We start from the raw sequence: 18,953 nt of genomic DNA, 5'->3' as shown, positions 1-18,953 counted from the left end.
ACCCTTGAAACAGAAGCAGCCCTGCCTACCTGCTTTACTGCCGCTGAGGACAGGCAGGCAGGAAGGCTGACATCCCTGTGCAGGCTAAGCCATGGCTTGTCACCATCTCCTTGGGATCTCTAGCCCAGGGAGAGGGCGAGACTCGAAGTGGAAAGTATCCTCAGGCTGCAGCCAATGTTTGCCCTGCAGCCCGCTCCACCCAGTGCAGGTGCACCCAGGCCCCCTCCTGAGGGTGTGACTCTGGAGGATGGGAAGCAGCCTGACTTGTCCCCACTGAGTCCGGGACTTTGGGGAGGTTCGTTTCCCATTTGTAAAACGGGATAAAATAAGCCCACAGCACCTAAGATTCCGAAGTTCCTCTAAATCTTCCAGGAAGCACAGGAAATGCAGGGCAGATGGGAACACTTTCACTTTGCAGATAAACAGGCCTGGGGCCAGCTGGGAGGTTGGAAAGGTTGGTGCTGGAGCACCAGGCACTGAGTGAGGGAAAGCTCAAGTGGCCTGGCAGGGGAAGGGGAGGCGAGGCCACTGCTGTGACTGTGGGATGCTCCTTCACTTGCCACCTCAGCCCCAGGCCTGGTCTGGAAAACAAAATGGACTAGATGACCTCCATGGGTCCCAGGCTGGGTGCTAGGGGTAGAAGGTAGCCCACATACTCCTTTCAAAGTGGCTCCTCCCTTGTCTACCAGGTATCAAAAGGGCCCATTCGACCAAGACCTCTGGTAACAGCTACAAGAGAGGGAGGAGACACCAAGGTTGAGGTTGCTTTATGGGTGATGTGCTGGTGGGGCTGGGCTGGGAGCAGGATGAAGAGTTGGGCTGAACTTTTCAGGGCACTGAGGGCTTGGAATCCTGGCTGTTGCCAGGCCTCCCACAGGGTCAGTTGGGGTCAACTCCACCAGGACTGAGAGGCAATGGAAGATGGGGTACGGAAGAGGGATGAGAATGTGGGGAGAGGGAAGGGAGGTGGTGGGAAAGGGAGAGGAAGGAAGGGGTGGGGGGAGAGAGAAGGGAAGGAGAGGAGGAGGAAAAGGGAAGCAGGGCCTGGCTGAAGCCAAAGCAAAGCCAGCGGTGGTCAGGTCAGCAGCAGGAGAGGCTCAAAAGGGAGCTTCCTGGGAAGTGCAGGCAGCCATGAGGGCCCGTTTCAGCTGCTCATAGGTGACGAACATCACCACGTTCCAGGAACCCAAACGGAGAAAGGAGGGCATGAACCTAGAGGGGAGAAAACACAGGTCACAGGGGGCACCTCCCACTTACCCTGCTGGGCCCTGGCATCCAATCCAACCCAGCTGCTCGTCTCAAAGGAGGTTGGGAAGGCCCAGGTAATAGCCTCACAGCTGTGTGGCTGTGAGCAAGAATCCCTTCCATTTAAACCTCCATAAAGTAGGGATGATAGCAACTCTGGGAAGGAGTTAAGAGCATGAGAGAATGCCAGTGAAATACCAGGGCCAGGATCAAAAATAGTTTGATACTTGGTTGCTGCTCAGTCCCAGGTGGTTCTCTCCCAACTGAGTGATAGGAGGCCTGGAATTGGGCGGGGTGGGTCAGAGGCTCACCCTTTGTAGAAGGCTCGGGGACCCTCCTTCTGGAGCATGGTAAGGGCACAGTGGCCAGCGCTGCTGTACTGGCCCAGGGCAGAGTTCATATATCTCGTCTTGACCACGTCGACAGGGGAGGCGATGATGGTGGTGCAGAAGCCTGCCCCGAAGGCGGAAGTGAAGTGGCAAGGAAGGTCATCTGCCAAGGAGGAGAAGTAGGCAAGGCAGTCAGGACTCCTTGCCCCATCATTCCATAAGGGGAGAGATTATTTAAGTAGCTAGGGGTCTCGTGGTTTTAGAGAGCCGGAGACTCCAGCTAGCTCTCCTGAGGACACAGGAGTCATTTTGCCAATCTAGCCTCAGTGCCTCAATGTGCAAAATGAGAGCTTTGCCGCAGTTGGCTTCAATATGGCAAATGGGAGAGAGAAACTCGCTCCACAAGCAGAGGGGAAACAGGATGAAAAGATGTGGTCTTCAGGCAAACAGATTCCTACACCTGATTTCTGGTTGGAGGAAGGGCGAGACCCAGCATCATCTACCCTAACTCACCTGTCATGAGGTTGGCCTTCAGGAGGGTGTCCTTGATGAGGTCGTAGGTCACGAGCTCGGCACAGTTGACAATGGCATTACGAGCAACGTTGGGAGAGGTCCCTACAGGAGGAAGCAGTGTCTATGTGAGACCAGGGAATGGGGGGAGAGGAAGATGGGGAGAAAGAAACACCTGGTACAGACCTTTCCAGAGTCCCCGGAACCCCTCCTCTCGGGCAATGGTCTTGTAGGCATCAACGGTGCTTTGATATCTCCGGCCACCACCAGCCCGGGCCTGAGCCTGGAACCGGACCTTTACCACATCTGTGGGCTGGGCCACAGCCACAGCCAGGGCACCTGTGGTACTGCCTGCCAGGAGGCGGCTCCCAATGCCGGCATCTGTGGGAGAACCATGGGGGTCAGCGGCCAGCTGGGCATGCCTCTCCACCAAAACCACCATGTCACTGTAACCTCTTGCTTTTTGGGAATAGGATCCAGACTAGCTCTTGCTCTAATAACTCCTTGCATCAAAGTATCACTGTGTCTACTACTTGCTAGGCACTGGGACACAGCAAGGAGTAGGACAGAATGAGAGTTAGTGATTTCTTCATAAAGCATTTTCATTCACTTCATTTAATCTGCTCGACACCACTGAGAAATGAGAATCATTTCCACGTGACAAATCTGCAAAACAAGGCTCAGAGAGAAGTGGCTTTCCCAAGGACTGGGACTCATAAGACTTGGATTCTCATCCCAGATCTCTTCCCCCTGCCATGTGATCTTGGAAAAAGGTGACCTTTTGATCTGGGTTCTGTTTCCACATGTGTAAAATGGCGGGTGGGCATGGCATGCCGAGGAGATGAAATGGAGGAGTGCTGGCCTTGGAGGCAAAAGTCCTGGGTGTGTTTTCTAGCTCACCATTGTGTGCCCTTGGCCAAGTCTGCTCCCCGCGGCAAGCCTCAGTCTCTTCATCTCTAACATGAGGATGGCACCACCTACTCTTCTCAAGGTGGTGGTGAGGACTTCATGGGATGATGCCCTGCTCAGAGCCTGGCACAGCCCAGGTGCTCAGGAATCGTTAGGAGAATCAGGGCCCCTTCTAGTTCTCAGTTCTGATTCTCCTAGGGATCTTGGGGACTAAAGGAGCTTTGCAGCATAGTAAACTAGGATCAATCACTGAGAAGAAAAGGCCAAGGGGACTATGGGCCAGCTCCACACTCACGCTCAGAGCCCTTGGTGTAGAACTGCTTGACGGAGTCATAGAGGCCAATGCGGACAGAGGCAAAGCTCATCTGGCGCTGCAGGCCGGCGACCAGCCCGTTGTAGAGGCTGCAGGGGCCCTCGGTGCGCACCATGGTCAGGATGGTGCCCAGCACACCGCGGTACTGGGCGCTGGCCGCAGCCCGCACTGGCCCCTGCTTTTCTCCTTGGATCTACAAGGCAAAGACACGGTGGTTACAGGGATAGGAAGGTTGCCCTCCCCATCTCCTGCCATCCCTATGCTCCAAAGTTTACAGTCTCAAACACCCCACTGGCCCTTGAGAAGTCTGTGTCTTGGGAAGGGAGCAGATCAGACACCATCAGGACCCCCAGGCTTCCCCCCCTTACCTGCAGCCGGACTTTAGCAGTATCCAGGGGAAAGGTGATGAGATCTGCAATGCAGGCAGCTGTGCCAGCCCCCAGGAACTTCACAGTGGCAGTAGGGGGCACATCTGTGGCCTTGAACCCAACCATGATGCCGATTTCCCAGGAGATGGAGAAAAACTGGAGAAGGGGGCACCTTCAATCAGCAACAAGACGAGATAGAGGAACTCTGCCGGAATCTAAGCCAAGGAGAGAGAAGCCCGATGAGGAGCAGTATCCCCAGGCACCCCTGCTCACCCCCTCACCCTTACCTTCCCTGACAGCACCACCTCCCTAAGCAAGGACCAGAGCAGCCCTGTGAGGGGGAATAGGAGTGAGTTCCCTGGAGGAACCCAAATAGGGGCTGGAGAGGCAACTCCTGCCAGAGGAGTCCATATCTTGTGCGGAGTTCCCTCCCTTTCACTCAGGGAGAGTCTGGATCAGGGCTATCCAGTGCTGCCTCACAAACAGGCACTGGCCCAGCCCTGTCTGCTGAGTGCAGAGATTTCAGTGATCATACCCACATTCCTACTTCTGCAGATCTGTCTGGAGGACAGGCCAAAGTGGGGAAAAAGTTTCAGCCAGATCAAGCCCTGACAGGCACAAAACCACAAGCTTATGCCCTGGATTTCTTAAGCAGGAGAGATCCCTATGGGTCTGGAATTATCTAAGTCTAGAAGAAAAGGAAAGAAAAGTCCAATTCAGTCCCCTCCCAGCCCATCAGTCTAATTTTCTTCCCCAGCCCCCACACAGCTTGGGCTTGCTAGTCACTCAACACGACAGCTTTGCTGGGCACTGGTTCAGACACAGGAGACAATGTTGTCTACTCTAGAGGGGGCTTATTGTCCAGGCACAGGGGGTAGGCAGGTGATTCAAGCTGCACTCCAGGCTTGCAGGACGTACTCTCAAAATGCAGAGGAGGGAACAACTAACTCCATCGGGAGAGAGGTAAGGAAGAGTGGGTAATCAGAAAAGGTAAAATTTAGCTGTGGCTTGAAGGACACTGGACAATTCTTGGGGCTGAGAGTAAGTGCATAGTCACTGGACTCTCTCCGCCTGGCCTACTGTGTGATGCAGGGAAAACTGTCTCCCTGTCTGGACAGTTTCTCCTCCAACATAGGGGATCTATATCTTCACCGTAAAAGCGGTGGGGATGGGGAAGTCCAGGTCAGAGCTATGAAGAGTGACAGAGGAAACCAAAAGCTCCATTTTGTTCTCAGAGTTGGAACAACGCCCTCCTCTGCTGCCTCAGGAGGAAGTGAGCCCAGCACCCCAATGGGGGAGGGTGACCTGCTTCTCTCTCCCCTGAGATCACTTCTCTGACTTCATAGGAGCAGCTGCTCTGAGCCCAGCCTGATTGGCTGCCCCTGTCATTGGGGCCAGGAAGACAGAGCTGGCTGGCAGAGGGAGGATGTGGTGGGAGTCAGCTGTGAACACAGAGACCCATGGAAACAAACAGCTCACCCAGCTTCTTCCTCCTGGGCTTCTCACCCAGGTGACTGGGGCAACCAGGAAAATCCAGAGGCTACTTACTACTCAGTTGCATCAAGAGCTCCTAAAGGGTGGGGCCTAGCCTTATTGTTTCCCTGGAACCTGGCCCACAGGAGGCTCAGTGAAGACTGGCATTCAAATGGCAGAATGGGTTGATGAAGGTGCTCTAGACTCCCCAGCTTCCCTGCTCTGACACATCCATCTCCCAGGAAGTGTTCCACACCTTCCCCTACTCCACTGCCTGGGGCACTCAATCAGCTCACTTACTCCTCAGAGCAGCCCTTTGAGGTGGCTGCTCTTACTTCCATGTTACAGATGAGGGAACTTAGTAAGAGCCACATCTTTTAGGCTCCCAAGCTTATGCTATTTGCTTTGTATTGCTGCCCAGAACATTTCTCTCCTGTTTTCTTAGCCCCAGGCACAGGCAAGGCTCTCATGAGGAAGTCCAACACCCAACCCAGTTCTCTTCTGTCACTATGATAGTTCTGAGAGGGTTCAGGCAAATGGTGTCCCTTTTCTGGCCGTCAGACATGATGACATGAGTCTATTATGTCCTGACCTTGAGCTGGGTTGCAGAGTGTTGTGAAGGCCAGAGAAGAGTAAGACCTGGCCCTCCTCCACCTCAAAGATGAATGTATAGAGGTTCAGCTGCCATTGTGAATGTTGCTTTGGGTTTGCCCTGGTCCTTCAGAGATGTGGGTATGGGGACAACAGTCACCTGAGCTAAAGACCCTACTAAGAAAAGTAAGTAAAACAGGCCTAGAAAGAGTTAATCATATTTTACAGTCCCCAGCAAATAACCAGTTTCAGTGTTAAAAAAATACACCTGATTACTAATCTCAGTCTCAGAGATAGTCAAAGCTGGACTCAATAATATGTAGTTAGAACAATAGGTTCCTGTCCTAGCTCTGCCACTGACTCCCAGGGTGACACAGGGCCAATCACTGGACCATCTGGGCTTCAATTTCCTCCTTTGTATAATGGAGACCACCCTCCTTGGTTTGTCAGAGTCAGTTTAATGGCCAGAATGAGACCAGGGATATATGAAAGTTCTTTGCGAACTCTGAAGAGCGACTTCACTGGGGTGGTGGTGCTAATGTCTTCCTGACCCCGGCCCCTAGACCAAAGGGCTAGGAGGCAGCACGAGACGTCTCCCGTAGACTGGACTCTTACCTGGCTTAGTAAGGTCTCACGCTGAGTTCTCCAAGATCAAGCTTCTCTAAAGGCATCCCTTTCTTCAAAGCTGCCAGTGGCTATCATGGCCCGATCTCCTTGGTTTTCCATAGAAAATGGCTGGGAGACGAAACACCTAATGGTCATACTATGTGTCCTGTGGGTGAAAGCAAAGGAGGAGAGTTTAGAAAATGAAATTCGCCTTAAAGGACCACATATCAGCAAGGAAAGGGCCACCTGCCCAAGGCACACAAGCCTACTCAGTCCTTGCGTGGGGAGGGGGTGGCGGGAGGGAACAGGGTCCATTTCACCAAGGGCAGCCGGGACTGATTAAGTGACCACACTGGAGGGGGGACAGGAAGCCAGGAGTCCTCCCTCCCCCATCTGCTTCCTCTCTTAGTATCCCACATCAGTTCTCTTCCAGAGTTCTGCTTTAGTGCCCTCGGGGCTCTGGAGAAGCATCCCCCAACAGAGTCAGCAGATTCTGGTCCGTGGGAGTGTTGTGAGCGGGTCCCGATAGGTCAGAGACTCGCTGAGTCGACTAGGACCCAGACCCGACTAGGACCCAGACCCGAGCTGCGCGGATGTTAAGAGGGGCTGGGAGCGCGCCCTGCAGCGGCGGGCAAAGCAGCTCAAGTCCTCCTCCCAGCAAGAACAGCCCCGGGAATGGCCTGGAGCCGCCCGCGGAGGGAGCGGTCGTTCCGGTCATCGTACACGTGCAGAGGGGCCCCCAGCCAAGGCAGGGCTGGGCCCCCTGGCCGAGGGGAGGGAGTAGGCTTAAATTACAGCCAGTTGAACGCGAGGTAAAGAACAAAAAGGAGATAGAAAAAAGGTGAGAGAGAGATAAAGAAAGAAAAAGAACAGAGAACAGACAGGAAAAACACAAAATAGGCTGGGAGGAGAGGAGGGAAATGAGAGAGGGCAGAGCGTGGCCGGGGTAGCGGGCGCAGGGCTGGGGCGGGCCGGCGCGGGCTCACCGGGCCGCAAGGAGAACACGAGCGCGGGCGGCTGTCGGTGCGCGGGCGGACGGCGCGTCGAGCGAGCACAGACAGACTGTCGGAAGGCGCGGCGGGCCGGGCGTGCAGTGGGCTCTGCGCGGGCTGCGGCGCGACTTAGGTCTCGGGGGCGTGGCCTGCGGGAAGGGGGCGGAGCTTGGGGGGCCCAGGGCTCCGAGGAGGGTGGCGACCTCCCAACCGCTGCCTTTCCGCGGGGACCGTCACGCCTAGAGTTCTCCGCGCGCCTCCCTCCACTCCCATGCCGGGCGGGCGGATCCCCGCGTCTACCTCTTTGTTCCCCACCAGGGTTACTCCTGCGCCCCGCCTCACACACCGCCTCGGGTCTGCCAACCTCATTGTGGAAATGGCAAGACAGACGCTCGGAAAGAAGAGGGTCCCAGGGTCACACAAGCCTCTGTCCCCCCTGTCCCCGCCCCGCCAGCGCTCTTTCTAACAGCGGCCCAGGGTCTCGAGTGTAAGGACACTCCCTCCTTTCACGCGGCGGGTCCGCGACCCCAGGCTCCGCAAACCACCCCACCGCCTAGAGCGCGCGGGCTGGCTCCTGCGGGGCGGGGCCTCCCGACCGGCCTCGCTGGCGATTGGCTAAAGCCGCCGCGTTGGCAAAGGAAGGAGCCAATCTGGGCTGCCGCGGCAGGTGGCGGGCAAGCGCCAACGGCCGTTGGGTGCGGCTGGGCTTCCCGCCTTCTCCTGCCGCCCACCGGCCTTTTCCTTGGGGACCTGGGGGACTTGCGGCCCTGGCGGGCAGGGGCACCGAGTGTGACGCTCCCGCTCCCATTTATAGACGAGCGAGCGGGCCGGCGCCCCGCGAGTGAGAAGGCCCAACAGGCCCCGGGCCCACTGCGTGCCCAGCCCCTGGAGAAGAACCCGACCTGGGGGGTCGTCAGGTAGCCTGCGGTCTTGTGGGGGTGACAGACACGTGAACAACCAACCTTGGGTCCTGTGGTCAGGACGAGCACGTGCCTTTGGGGAGGAGGAGGAGATAGGTCTCTGTTCGCCCATGGAGCCTCTGTCCCTTTCTTCCCTTTTCCCTCCCTGTCGGCCTCCCAGGACCGCCGTGAGGACAGTTGAGGCGGCGGAAGCAGGCCCCCCCGAATACCTTGCAAGCTCTTCGAGAGCAGGCAGCTATTTCCTATGTTGTTAGTATGACAGCACTCCCGGGCCGACATATAGCCGAGGCCCAATCCCTGCTGCGTGGGCTGCCGTTGAAGGCGCCTTGAGAGGTGTCCTGGCAGGATCCGGGAGACGAACGTTTGCTGAGTGCAATTCCTATGTGTCAGGTTCAGCGTGGATACTTCACAACACCCTGCGAGGCCAGTGGTGACCTCTGTTTCACAGATGAGTCCCAAAGAGGTGAATCACCTGCCCAAGGTCACACGGCCAGGAAGTGGTGGGCCGAGACTGGAACCCTGGTCAGCCAGGCTCCATGCCTTTGTTTTGCGTGTTGTCCACAAGCAGAAGTCGTCAGTTGCAGACTATAGCTGGAATGGGACTGGATGATTACAGCAGGAAAGAAAAACTCACTGAGCACATGGTTCTGGGAGAAGCAGTAGCAAAGCGAAACTGAGAAGTCAAGCCAGAAAAGTATTTCTGACACGGCGGAGTCTCCCATCCGCTGCTGGTCTAGTTTTTGCACGTGAGCTTCCATGTCCCGCTGTGATGACGGATTCCTAGAGTGCTCAGCAAATCTGGGGTAAGACTGCTGAACTTGTCAGTGATCTTTGAGGAGACACGAAGAACAGTGTGGAAGCAAAGTCCTAGAAGTGGAAGTGTCACCCTGATTGCCAAAATAGGAAAGAATCTGGACTTCAAAGACCACACACCCTTGAGATGTTTGTTCACCCCTAGCAAAATTCAAGGGACTGTTAAAAGGATGATGTGTGGACACTTAAAAGGGAGAAGTAGAGATCACCCGACACAGCCTTACTGCTTGTAATGTGTACTTCTAACCTGAGATCACTATCCTTGGTTTCCAACCATATTCGACTTTATATCAGTTGGTATAGCAACTACAGAAAAATTCTTAAATCAAGGTGATAGCATGCAACAATCATTGCTACCAAAATAGAAAAATTCTATTTTTCCATAAAGATTCTATGAAAAGAAAAACCCAAACTGAGTGAGAAAGTCTACAAATAAACATTGTTTAAAAATAGGATGTTTGTCAAAAATGGAAATAACCCCAAATGTCCATCAGTTGTTGAATGAATAAATAAAACATAGTATACCCAAACCATGGAATATTATTCAGTAATAAAAAGGAATGAAGTACTGATATATGTCACAACATGAATGAATCTTGAAAACATTGTGCTAAGTGAAAGAAGCCAGTCACAAAACACCACATATTGTATGTTTCCATTTCTTTGAAATGTCCAGAATAGGCAAATCTATGGAGACAAAAAGGAGGGCTGGGGAGGATGGGGGCTATGGGACATGACAGCTAAAGGGTAAGGGGTGGTGGTAAAAATGTTCCAAAATTGATTGTGGTGATGGTTGCACAACTCTGTGTATACTAAAAACCATTAAATTGTATTCTTTAAATGGATGAATTGTATGGTATGTGTGTTATATTTCTATAAAGCTGTTATAAAAAAATAAAAACAAAATGCAAATTGGACTATGATAACATCAAGGGCTGCTTATTGCACTTTGAATAAATTCTAAATGGATTAAAAAAAAGAGTGTTTTCCAAAACTTCTCATGAAATATCAGTGAATCTTTATGAGTTAAGACTTTATAAAACAAGGTTAAATTATATATAGCTATGCTCATTTGCATACCTTCAACAGGGTTCAACTGATAGACATAATTTATAGATACCCATAGGAATTCTTAATGCCTCATCATACTGTCTCTCAATACTGGATGTTTATTGTTTTATGCTCTTTTTATTCTAAATACTAAGAAGTCTTGTCACAGGAAGAGTTAAATTGCTTTCCGTTATCCCCGAAAGTGTAAGGAACAAAACATAAAATTAAACAAGATTTATGTTTGATAAACTAACACATAAAATCACCATTACAATATTCATAGTGACTGCTTATAAATGTTAACAGTCATCATAAAGCCTATAAAGTTTATCGTTAGATTTATAAAATGAAGTGCAGATTGCTTCAAGACACAAATACAGTGCTGAAAAGCTCTTTGTTAAAAAAAAAGAAAGAAAGAAACAACCTGCGGGCCAATTAAAAAAAAAGCAGCTTCTTGTTGCATTAGGGCATGCTATAATGAGCAAGACTCCAGACAATATTCAATGTTTTCCAAACTACAACACAACATAATTTTAACATCATTTAAGTATAAATTATACTGCACCAGCAGTATGCTTTTCAGTGACTGGCACTATAAAGCTAATTTTAAGAAAGATAAAAAGACACCAAGGGTGAATAACAAATGATGCAAGTAAGTTATTGCAAATAAAGATTAGCAGCGAGAAGCGAGAAAGATGACACTCTACTCCATTCTGATAAGATGCCATCTCTATTACATTCTTTGCAAGAAATGGAACTTCCATATCAGTATAAGATAGTTAAGCAAACTTGAAAAATCTGGCCTCAGGGTGAATATTCAGCATTGAAGCACCTTCCTAGAATGAGTGAACAAAGGACGTCTGGAGAGTTTTCTACTGAAATGTCACAGTTTTGAAGGCTTTCTTCAATTATGTTGTGGGTAGCAGTTTTTCTACAAACTTTCTAATTTAAGTCAGAGCTAAACAGTGGAATTTGAAAGCACAGCTCAAGAGGAAACTGGTTGGCTTCTGTTGTGGCAACATGAGTTCTGTTTTGTTGTTGAATCTGCCGTTACTTCCTCAATGACCATTTCAAATGATTCTATACTTTCATTTGCTCTGAGCCGGAAGTTAAAGCAGGTTCTTTCTCATCAGAAGCACCACCAAGTTTTCTGTTTGTTTGTTGACTAGAAGCGTAGACATGGGGACGTATCCACAGAAATCTCTGCAAGCCCACTTTGCTCCTTGATATTTGCAGTGTTTTGTCAACACGCATATTGACACAGGCAAACTCTCCTTGTTCTGTTTTGCCAAATGGAAAAGGTTTCATCCCATCATTCAACATCATGAGCTAATCTGGAGTAAGAATCACTTCAGGATTATGAATTCAAAACATTACTAATGCTCAATAATAACCCTGAAATATATCTGATGGTTTTTAAAGTCTTGTACCTTTGGACAGTAAAAGAAATGAGCATCTGACTTCTGGGCAGTGACTTCTGGATAACTGGCCTAATATTCTGAGGAGTACTATTGCCAATGGACTGAATTTGTTAGTGAGAGGAGGCACGGAAACAAGCAATGTGTAATTTTTGTTTAGAACTCTGCTGCAAGTCGCAGGGTCCAAATCAAGAAGGCTTTCACATGAGGGCTGGCCCTGTGGCCTAGTGGTTAAGTTGGGCATGCTCTTGGACAGCCTGGGTTCAGTTCTCAGGTGTGGACCTACACCACTCCTTGGTGGCCATGTTGTGGCGACCCACAGGCAAAATAGAGGAAGATTGGCACAGATGTTAGCTCAGGGCAAATCTTTCCCAACAACAACAACAAAAAGGCGGCTCTCACAGTGTAAGAGATTCAGAAGAAAACCATAATTGGGTTGTTCTGGCTAGGCAGTTGTGCAACTATATCATTATTATGATGCAGAGACAGTTTTGTGTTTCTCAGAGTAAGTGCCTGATCAAAATATCTCTGCAGTATTCACTTCTTCTTCAGTGTTTTGAACCTTTTCTAGTCCTGTAAGGAAGCTGTCCAGAAACTTAGGTGAGAGTTTGCCAACGTTCGATGAAAGATTTCCCATCATTAAAAAGGTAAGAATTGAGTCAAATAGGAAAGCAATATGCTTTGTGTGTCCTGTAGACGGATCCAAACTGCTTATCCTGGCTGTGTCCGCTGGATCTTGACTATTTGTATGAGTATCAGAGCTGACAAAGCTTCTTGTTCAGGAACTACTTTCCTCACCATCCTGTGATAGAAATATCTTTTGTGGATCAAAAGTTTTTTTTTTTTTTTTTTTTTTAGGTTAAGCAGTAGTGAACTGATTTTTTTTTTTTATTAATGTTATAATAGATTACAACCTTGTGAGATTTCAGTTGTACATTTTTGTTAGTCATGTTGTGGGTACACCACTTCCCCCTCTGTGCCCTCCCCCCACCCCCCCCTTTCCCTGGTAACCACCGATCAGATCTCCTTATCAATAGGATCAAAAGTATTTTTAAGTCTGTTTACAGATGGAACATTCCACCATGATGAATGAAGTGGATTCACATTTATTACGTGTCTCTCCTCATGGGCAAAGACTAATCAGTTATACACGAAGATATTATTCTTAACCAGAAAAAAGTCCATCTCAAGGATATTTGCAAGCTCTGCAACATTGTTGTGCTCATCTATTGAAAGAAATATAGAATTTCAAAGGAATCACCCAGTCATCTTGCATTCAATTCATTACAAAATCTTTCAGAGAATAAAATTGTTATTAGATATTGATACAGTCAAATAAATAAATTCTTTGTTATATAAACTGCATACCACATTGTCATCTGGTGATCCAGGGAGTTGAGGACCTGAATCAGTGATGTTATCTATAGTATATTTATCAGGTAAAATGTATATCTGTATGTCATTTTTGTGATCTGACCAGCCTACGCCACCCATCATGCCTCTATGGCCGTTTCCACTGGTTTTATTGTTAGAAGATGTGACCATTCCTCAAATTTCAAAAAGAAAAAATTTGATAATCTATACTGATTTGTAATATCAACATACTGGTATCTTTTTATGCCAAAAAAAACTTAGACAGTCAGCCCTAGTAAAATTGGGCAATGAAGCATGAATTTTCTTATTGTTCATAATGTCCTCCATAATCTCCACAAGGTGAAAATGGTGTTATCTTCAGGCCCCTTACTGTAATATCCAATAAATGGTAAAGGTACAGCATGAAATAATCTTGGCTGTAATAGTTCCTCAAAGTATTTGCGTTCATCTTTCTTGACATGTTTAAGTCATATTTTGTGTATCATAACTGATTGTAGCTACGTAGAGGACAACCTGCTTTGCATATTTTCTCTGTGAATTTCCAAGACCCGTGTTGGCGGGCAGCTTGCTCTGTGGGTGGCTGTGCCTGATGTGGAACTGCATGTCTATGGTGCGAGGGCCCTGGGACAGTGCTGGGGAGCCTGCTAGAGGCCTGGCACCTTACACTTTAGAATGCCTGGGCTGCCCTCTGGAGAGCTCAGCAGGGCAGAGAACAGCTAACAGGGTCAGGGGTGCATCAGAGGATCCAAGTTTCTGCATTAAATTACGTTTTAAGGAAAAAAAGAGCTTTTAAATTCATCTTTCTTATAAATAACTCTCCAGACCCACTAACCTACTCTCATATGTGACCATTTCCCAATTTCAATGAAAAGATTGGAGAATGCCTCCATTTTACTTTTCTCCATTTCTAAATTTTTGCCTGTATGCGTCTATTTTATTTCTAGGTTTCCCATATCCTTTCCAGAGCGATCCCTCCCACCTGTATTCATTATTCTACACTCTTCTGTTTTCTCCAGGACCTTGCTTCTGCAGTCTTTTCCCCCCATCTTCAATATTTCCGTCCTTTTACTGTGTGTGTGTGTGTGTATAAATTCAAAGGAACCCTCAAGACTTTCCTACACCTTATACAAAGGCTATTTTTTCTCCTTCCTTTTTCTGCCAAACTTTCCAAACAATTGACTATCTTCTCAGCTTCTGGCACACCTCTTACATATCTAATGAATGAATAAACGAATGATCTCACATTCCTCTCCTCATTCACTTTACACCAGCCACACAAACCTTCTTTTTGTTCTTTGAACATGCTAAGCTCATTCCCGTAGGGCCTGTGGACTACTTGCTCCCTTTTTCTGGAACGGTCTTCCTCAGATCTCTGCCTGGCAAGTTCCTCTCATCATCCCTATACACATACACACACACACACACAGGTGCACAGACACGCACACATACTACTTGGAGATCGCCAGTGATCTCTTCTTCAAGTTAAGTGCACTTTTTTTTTTCTGAGTAAGATTTGGTCTGAGTTAACATCTGTGCCAGTCTTCCTCTATTTTGTAGGTGGGTCACTGCCAGAGCATGGCAGCTGACGAGTGGTGTAGGTACGTGCCCAGGAACCAAACCTGGGCCACTGAAGCAGAGCGCTCCCAACTTAACTACTAGGCCACAGGGCTGGCCCATAAGTGCACTTTTAAAGCTAACTTTTTATTGAAGTATAAAATACATATAGAACAGTGCATAAATCCTAAGTGCACAGCCTGATAAACTTTCATAAAGTGAACATCCTCATGTAATAACCACACATCAAGAAACATTATTAACATTATTTGTCAATTATACTTCAATAAAGCTGAAGAAATAAAATTAGAAAATTTAAAAAAAAAGAAACATTATTAACACCCCAGAAACAACCCTTCATGCTCCCTCCCAGTCAATAGTCCCACTCAGAGAATAACCACTATTTTGATTTCTAACACCATTTGTTTTACCTGTTCTTCAACATTATATAAATGGAATTATACAGTAGTACTATTTTGTTTCTTTCACTCAAGATTGTATTTGTGAGATTCATCCAAGTTACATGAAGTTGTAGTTCTTTAATTCTCATTGCTCTATAGTATTCTATTGTATGAACATATCCAGTTTATCCATTGTACTATCAATAGGTGTTTGAGTTGTTTCCAGTTTTTGTCTATTCCAATAGTACTGCTATGAAGTAGGACAGTCCCTTTTTCACTTTCAACAGTCTTATTGAGGTACAACTTAAATACCACACAATTCACCTATTGGTAAGTGTGCATTTTAATTAATTCTTAGTAAATTTATATAATTGTGCAACAATTACCACAATCCAGTTTTAAAATACTTCCACCACCCGCAGAAGTTCTATTGTGTTTGTTTGCAGTCATTTTCTTCTCTCACCTCCAGCCCTAGATAAGCACTGATCTTTTTGTCTTTACAGTTTTGCATTTTCTACAATTTTCACATTAATGTAGTCTTTGGTGTCTGGCTTCTTTTACTTAACATAATGTTTTTTGAGGTTCATTCATGTTAATGCTTGTGTCAGTAGTTTGCTCCTTTTTTATTGCTGAACAGTATTCCATCATAGTGATAGAGAACATTTTGTCTGTCTACTCCCCAGTTGATCGGCATTTGGATTATTTCCATTTTTTGAATTATGAATCAAGCTGTTACGGGAATTCATGTACAAGATTTTTTGTGGACATATACTTTCATTTCGGTATATATCTAGGAGTAGGATGGCTGGATCAGATGGTAGATGTATATTTAACATTTTAAGAAATCAAATTTTTCTGAAGTGGCAGTACTATCTTACATTGCCACCAACAGTGCATGGGAAATCCAGTTTCTTTTCTACAAATTTCACTACTTTTAGCTGACAAAGCTGTGGACTTCTGCTGTCTGCCAAATTATTACCCATATTTTATAGATAAAGAAACTGAGGCTCAGGGAGACCAAGAATTTGACCTTTGTCACATAGCTGGTAAGTATCAGAGCTGGGATTCTTATTTTGGTATTTGTTATAAGGTCCATACTCATTCCCTTTACGTGAATTCAGACGTATATTCATATACTCAAGAGATTTCCACCCCTGCAAAAATAGATGTCAGTATTTTGGGCTCCCAACAGCAAAGCTATATTTTAGGAAGGGTTTTTTTTTTTTTTTAAAGATTGGCCCCTGAGCTAACAACTGTTGCCAATCTTCTTCTTTCTTCTTTTCTTCTCCCCAAAGCCCTCCAGTATATAGTTGTATATTCTAGTTGTGAGTGCCTCTGGTGCTATGTGGGATGCTGCCTCAGCATGGCCTGACAAGGGGTGACATGTCTGCGCCTGGGATCCAAACTGGCAAAACCCCGGGCCCGGGAAGTGGAGCAATGCAAACTTAACCACTGGGCCGCAGGGCCGGCCCCAAGGAAGGGGATTTTCTTTATCTTTTAAAAATTTATTCATTTTACAATGAACTTGCACCCTTACCTAATAATATATACAAAAACTAACTCAAAATGGATCAAAGACCTAAATATAAGAGACAAAACTATAAAAGTCTTAGAAGAAAACACAGGGCAAAAGCTTCACAATATGAGATTTGGCATTGATTTCTTGGCTGTGACCCCAAAGGCACAGGCAACAAAAGAAAACATCGACAAATTGGAGTTCATGAAAATTAATAACTTCTGCGCATCAAAGGACACAATCAACAGAGTAAAAGGGCAACCTACAGAATGGGGTAAAATATTTGCAAATCACGTATCTGATAAGGAATTAATATCCAGAATATATAGAGAACTCCTAAAACTCAATAACAACAAAAAAACCAATTCAGGGGCTGGCCTGGTGGCACAGAGGTTAAGTTCACAAGTTCCACTTCAGTGGCCTGGGGTTTGCTGGTTTGGTTGTGGACCTACGCACTACTTGTCAAGCTAAGCTGTGGCAGGCATCCCACATATAAAGTAGAGGAAGATGGGCATGGATGTTAGCTAAGGGCCACTCTTCCTCAACAACAACAACAAAAAAGAGGAAGATTGGCGGCAGATTTTGCTCAGGGCTAAACTTCCTCAAAAAAAAAAGAATGTGGGGGAAGAAAACCCAACCCAATTCAAAAATGGGCAAATGACTTGAATAGACATTTCTCCAAAGAAGATATAGAAATGGCCAATAAGCACATGAAAAGATGCTCAAAATCACTAATCATTATGTAAATGCAAATCAAAACCACAATGAGATGGCACTTCGTACTCATTGGGATGGTTATTTTTAAAAATGGAAAATATGTGTTGGTGAGGTTGTGGAGAAATTGGAACCCTTGTGCACTGTTGGTGGGAATGAAGAATGGAAGTTCCTCAAAAACTGAAAAATAGAACTACCATGTGATCCAGCAATTCCCCTTCTGGGTATATACCCGAAAGAATGGAAAGAGGGTCTTGAAGAGACATTTGTACACCCGTGTTTGCAGCAGCATTATTCGCAATAGCCAAAAGGCAGAGCAACCTAAGCATCTATTGATAAATGAATGGATAAGCAAAACATGGTGTATACATATAATGGAATATTTTTCAGCCTTTAAAAGGAAGGAAATTCTGACACATGCTACAGCAAAGATGAACCTTGAGGACGTTATGCTAAGTGAAAGAAGCCAGTCACAAAAAGATAAATACTACATGATTCCACTTATGTGAGGTACCTAGGGTAGTAAATTCATAGAGACAGGTGTAATGGTGGTCACCAGGGGCTGTGGGGGAGGGGAAATGAGGAGTTATTGTTTAATGGGTATAGAGGTTCAGTTTTGCAAGATGACAAGAGTTCTGGGGATGGACGGCTGCACAACAATATGAATGTACTTAATACCACTGAACTGCACAGTTAAAAGGCTTAAGATGGCAAATTCTGTTATGTGCATTTTACTACAATTTTAAAAATTGACTAAAAAATCCATTCATTCATTCATTCATTCATTTTGCAATGTTCAGGCACTTTGCTAAGGGCGAGAGATACAATTGTAAACATGGCCCTGTGCATACCTGCAAGGGACTTACAGGCTAGTAGGGCTGTCAGACAGGTAAACAGAGTTAGACCAGGCTGTGGGAAGCTGTCAGAGGGGCTCCTAAGTTCCCCATGCATATGTCTAAGAAATAACAGAAGTGGATAAAGCAATAAATGCTACAAGATCTGTGCCGTTGATCATTATCAGAAAGCTCTCTCCTAGGCAGAGCTGGAGATGGTGAGTCTGTTACTACCCAAGTGGTTTGGTTTAGAGGCCAGAAAATGATTTGCTGGGAATATTACTGAGGATATTTATATGTTATTTAAAACATGTGAGCATTACCCTTCTCTCACTACTCCTTCCAAATGGAATCTTTCCAAAGTCTATTGACTTTATTACTATTCCATTCACTCAGCTCCCACTTCTGGTACTCTTGCCTGGGTTGCGACAACAGCCTCGTCTTCCTACGACCAGAGTCCACTCCACTAATTCATTCTTTACGCTGTAGTCCGTCATCCCTACTTCCAACACTTCGGCTGCTCCACATTACCCTCAGAATTCTCCATACTCCTTAATGTGGTGTCTTAGTCAGCTTGGGCTGCCATAACAAAGTACCATAGACTGGGCGGCTCTAACAAAGGGATTTTGTTTCTCACTGTTCTGGAGGCTGGGAAGTCCAAGATCAAGGTGTCGGTTGATTCGGTTCCCTGGTGTGGGCCTTCTTCCTGACTTGCAGACAGACTTCTCACTGTGTCCTCACATGGCAGGACGATGTGTGTGGGGGTGGGGCGGGGGGTGGAACTCTAGTTTCTTTTCCTCTTCTTATAAGGACACTAATCCTATCATGGGGACCCCACCCTCATGACCTCAACTAAACCTAATGACCTCCCAAAGGTCCAAGCTCCAAATACCATCACATTGAGGGTTAGTGCTTCAGCATATGAATTTTAAGGGGACACAAGCATTCAGTCCATAATGAGTTGCTATTACAGCCTTTCAGGGCCCCCATTTTCATCCCATCTCTCTCACTGCCTCCCTTTAGG

The 18,953-nt window shown here is 46.9% G+C and overlaps 1 protein-coding gene and 2 pseudogenes across 3 annotated transcripts; all 3 read right to left on the bottom strand.

Moving 5' to 3' along the window:
- Positions 1 to 751: 751 nt before the first annotated feature.
- Positions 752 to 9,880, bottom strand: UCP2 (uncoupling protein 2). 3 transcript variants are annotated; one of them, XM_070274426.1, is made up of 9 exons: positions 8,299 to 9,880; positions 7,331 to 7,485; positions 6,354 to 6,510; positions 3,675 to 3,889; positions 3,289 to 3,499; positions 2,271 to 2,465; positions 2,088 to 2,189; positions 1,557 to 1,737; positions 752 to 1,212 (listed from the first exon to the last, which is right to left on the bottom strand). In XM_070274426.1, exons 4-9 carry the CDS (start codon positions 3,798 to 3,800, stop codon positions 1,098 to 1,100), a joined length of 930 nt encoding a protein of 309 aa, XP_070130527.1. In that variant the 5' UTR covers positions 3,801 to 3,889; positions 6,354 to 6,510; positions 7,331 to 7,485; positions 8,299 to 9,880; the 3' UTR covers positions 752 to 1,097. The 3 variants fall into 3 exon arrangements, with proteins under 3 accessions (XP_070130527.1, XP_023501519.1, XP_070130528.1); XM_023645751.2 differs by having other exon boundaries at positions 8,466 to 9,014; XM_070274427.1 differs by lacking the exon at positions 7,331 to 7,485 and having other exon boundaries at positions 8,466 to 8,991.
- Positions 9,881 to 10,776: 896 nt separating this feature from the next.
- Positions 10,777 to 11,442, bottom strand: LOC138925268 (protein FAM91A1 pseudogene; annotated as a pseudogene).
- A 1,105-nt stretch (positions 11,443 to 12,547) lies between these two features.
- LOC100065447 (protein FAM91A1 pseudogene) lies at positions 12,548 to 18,426 on the bottom strand (annotated as a pseudogene).
- Between the last annotated feature and the right edge of the window lie 527 nt (positions 18,427 to 18,953).

The sequence above is a fragment of the Equus caballus genome, chromosome 7, assembly GCF_041296265.1.
Source record: "Equus caballus isolate H_3958 breed thoroughbred chromosome 7, TB-T2T, whole genome shotgun sequence".
NCBI classification, from domain to species: Eukaryota; Metazoa; Chordata; class Mammalia; order Perissodactyla; family Equidae; genus Equus; species Equus caballus.
This window is presented reverse-complemented; position numbering and strand designations above follow the sequence as displayed.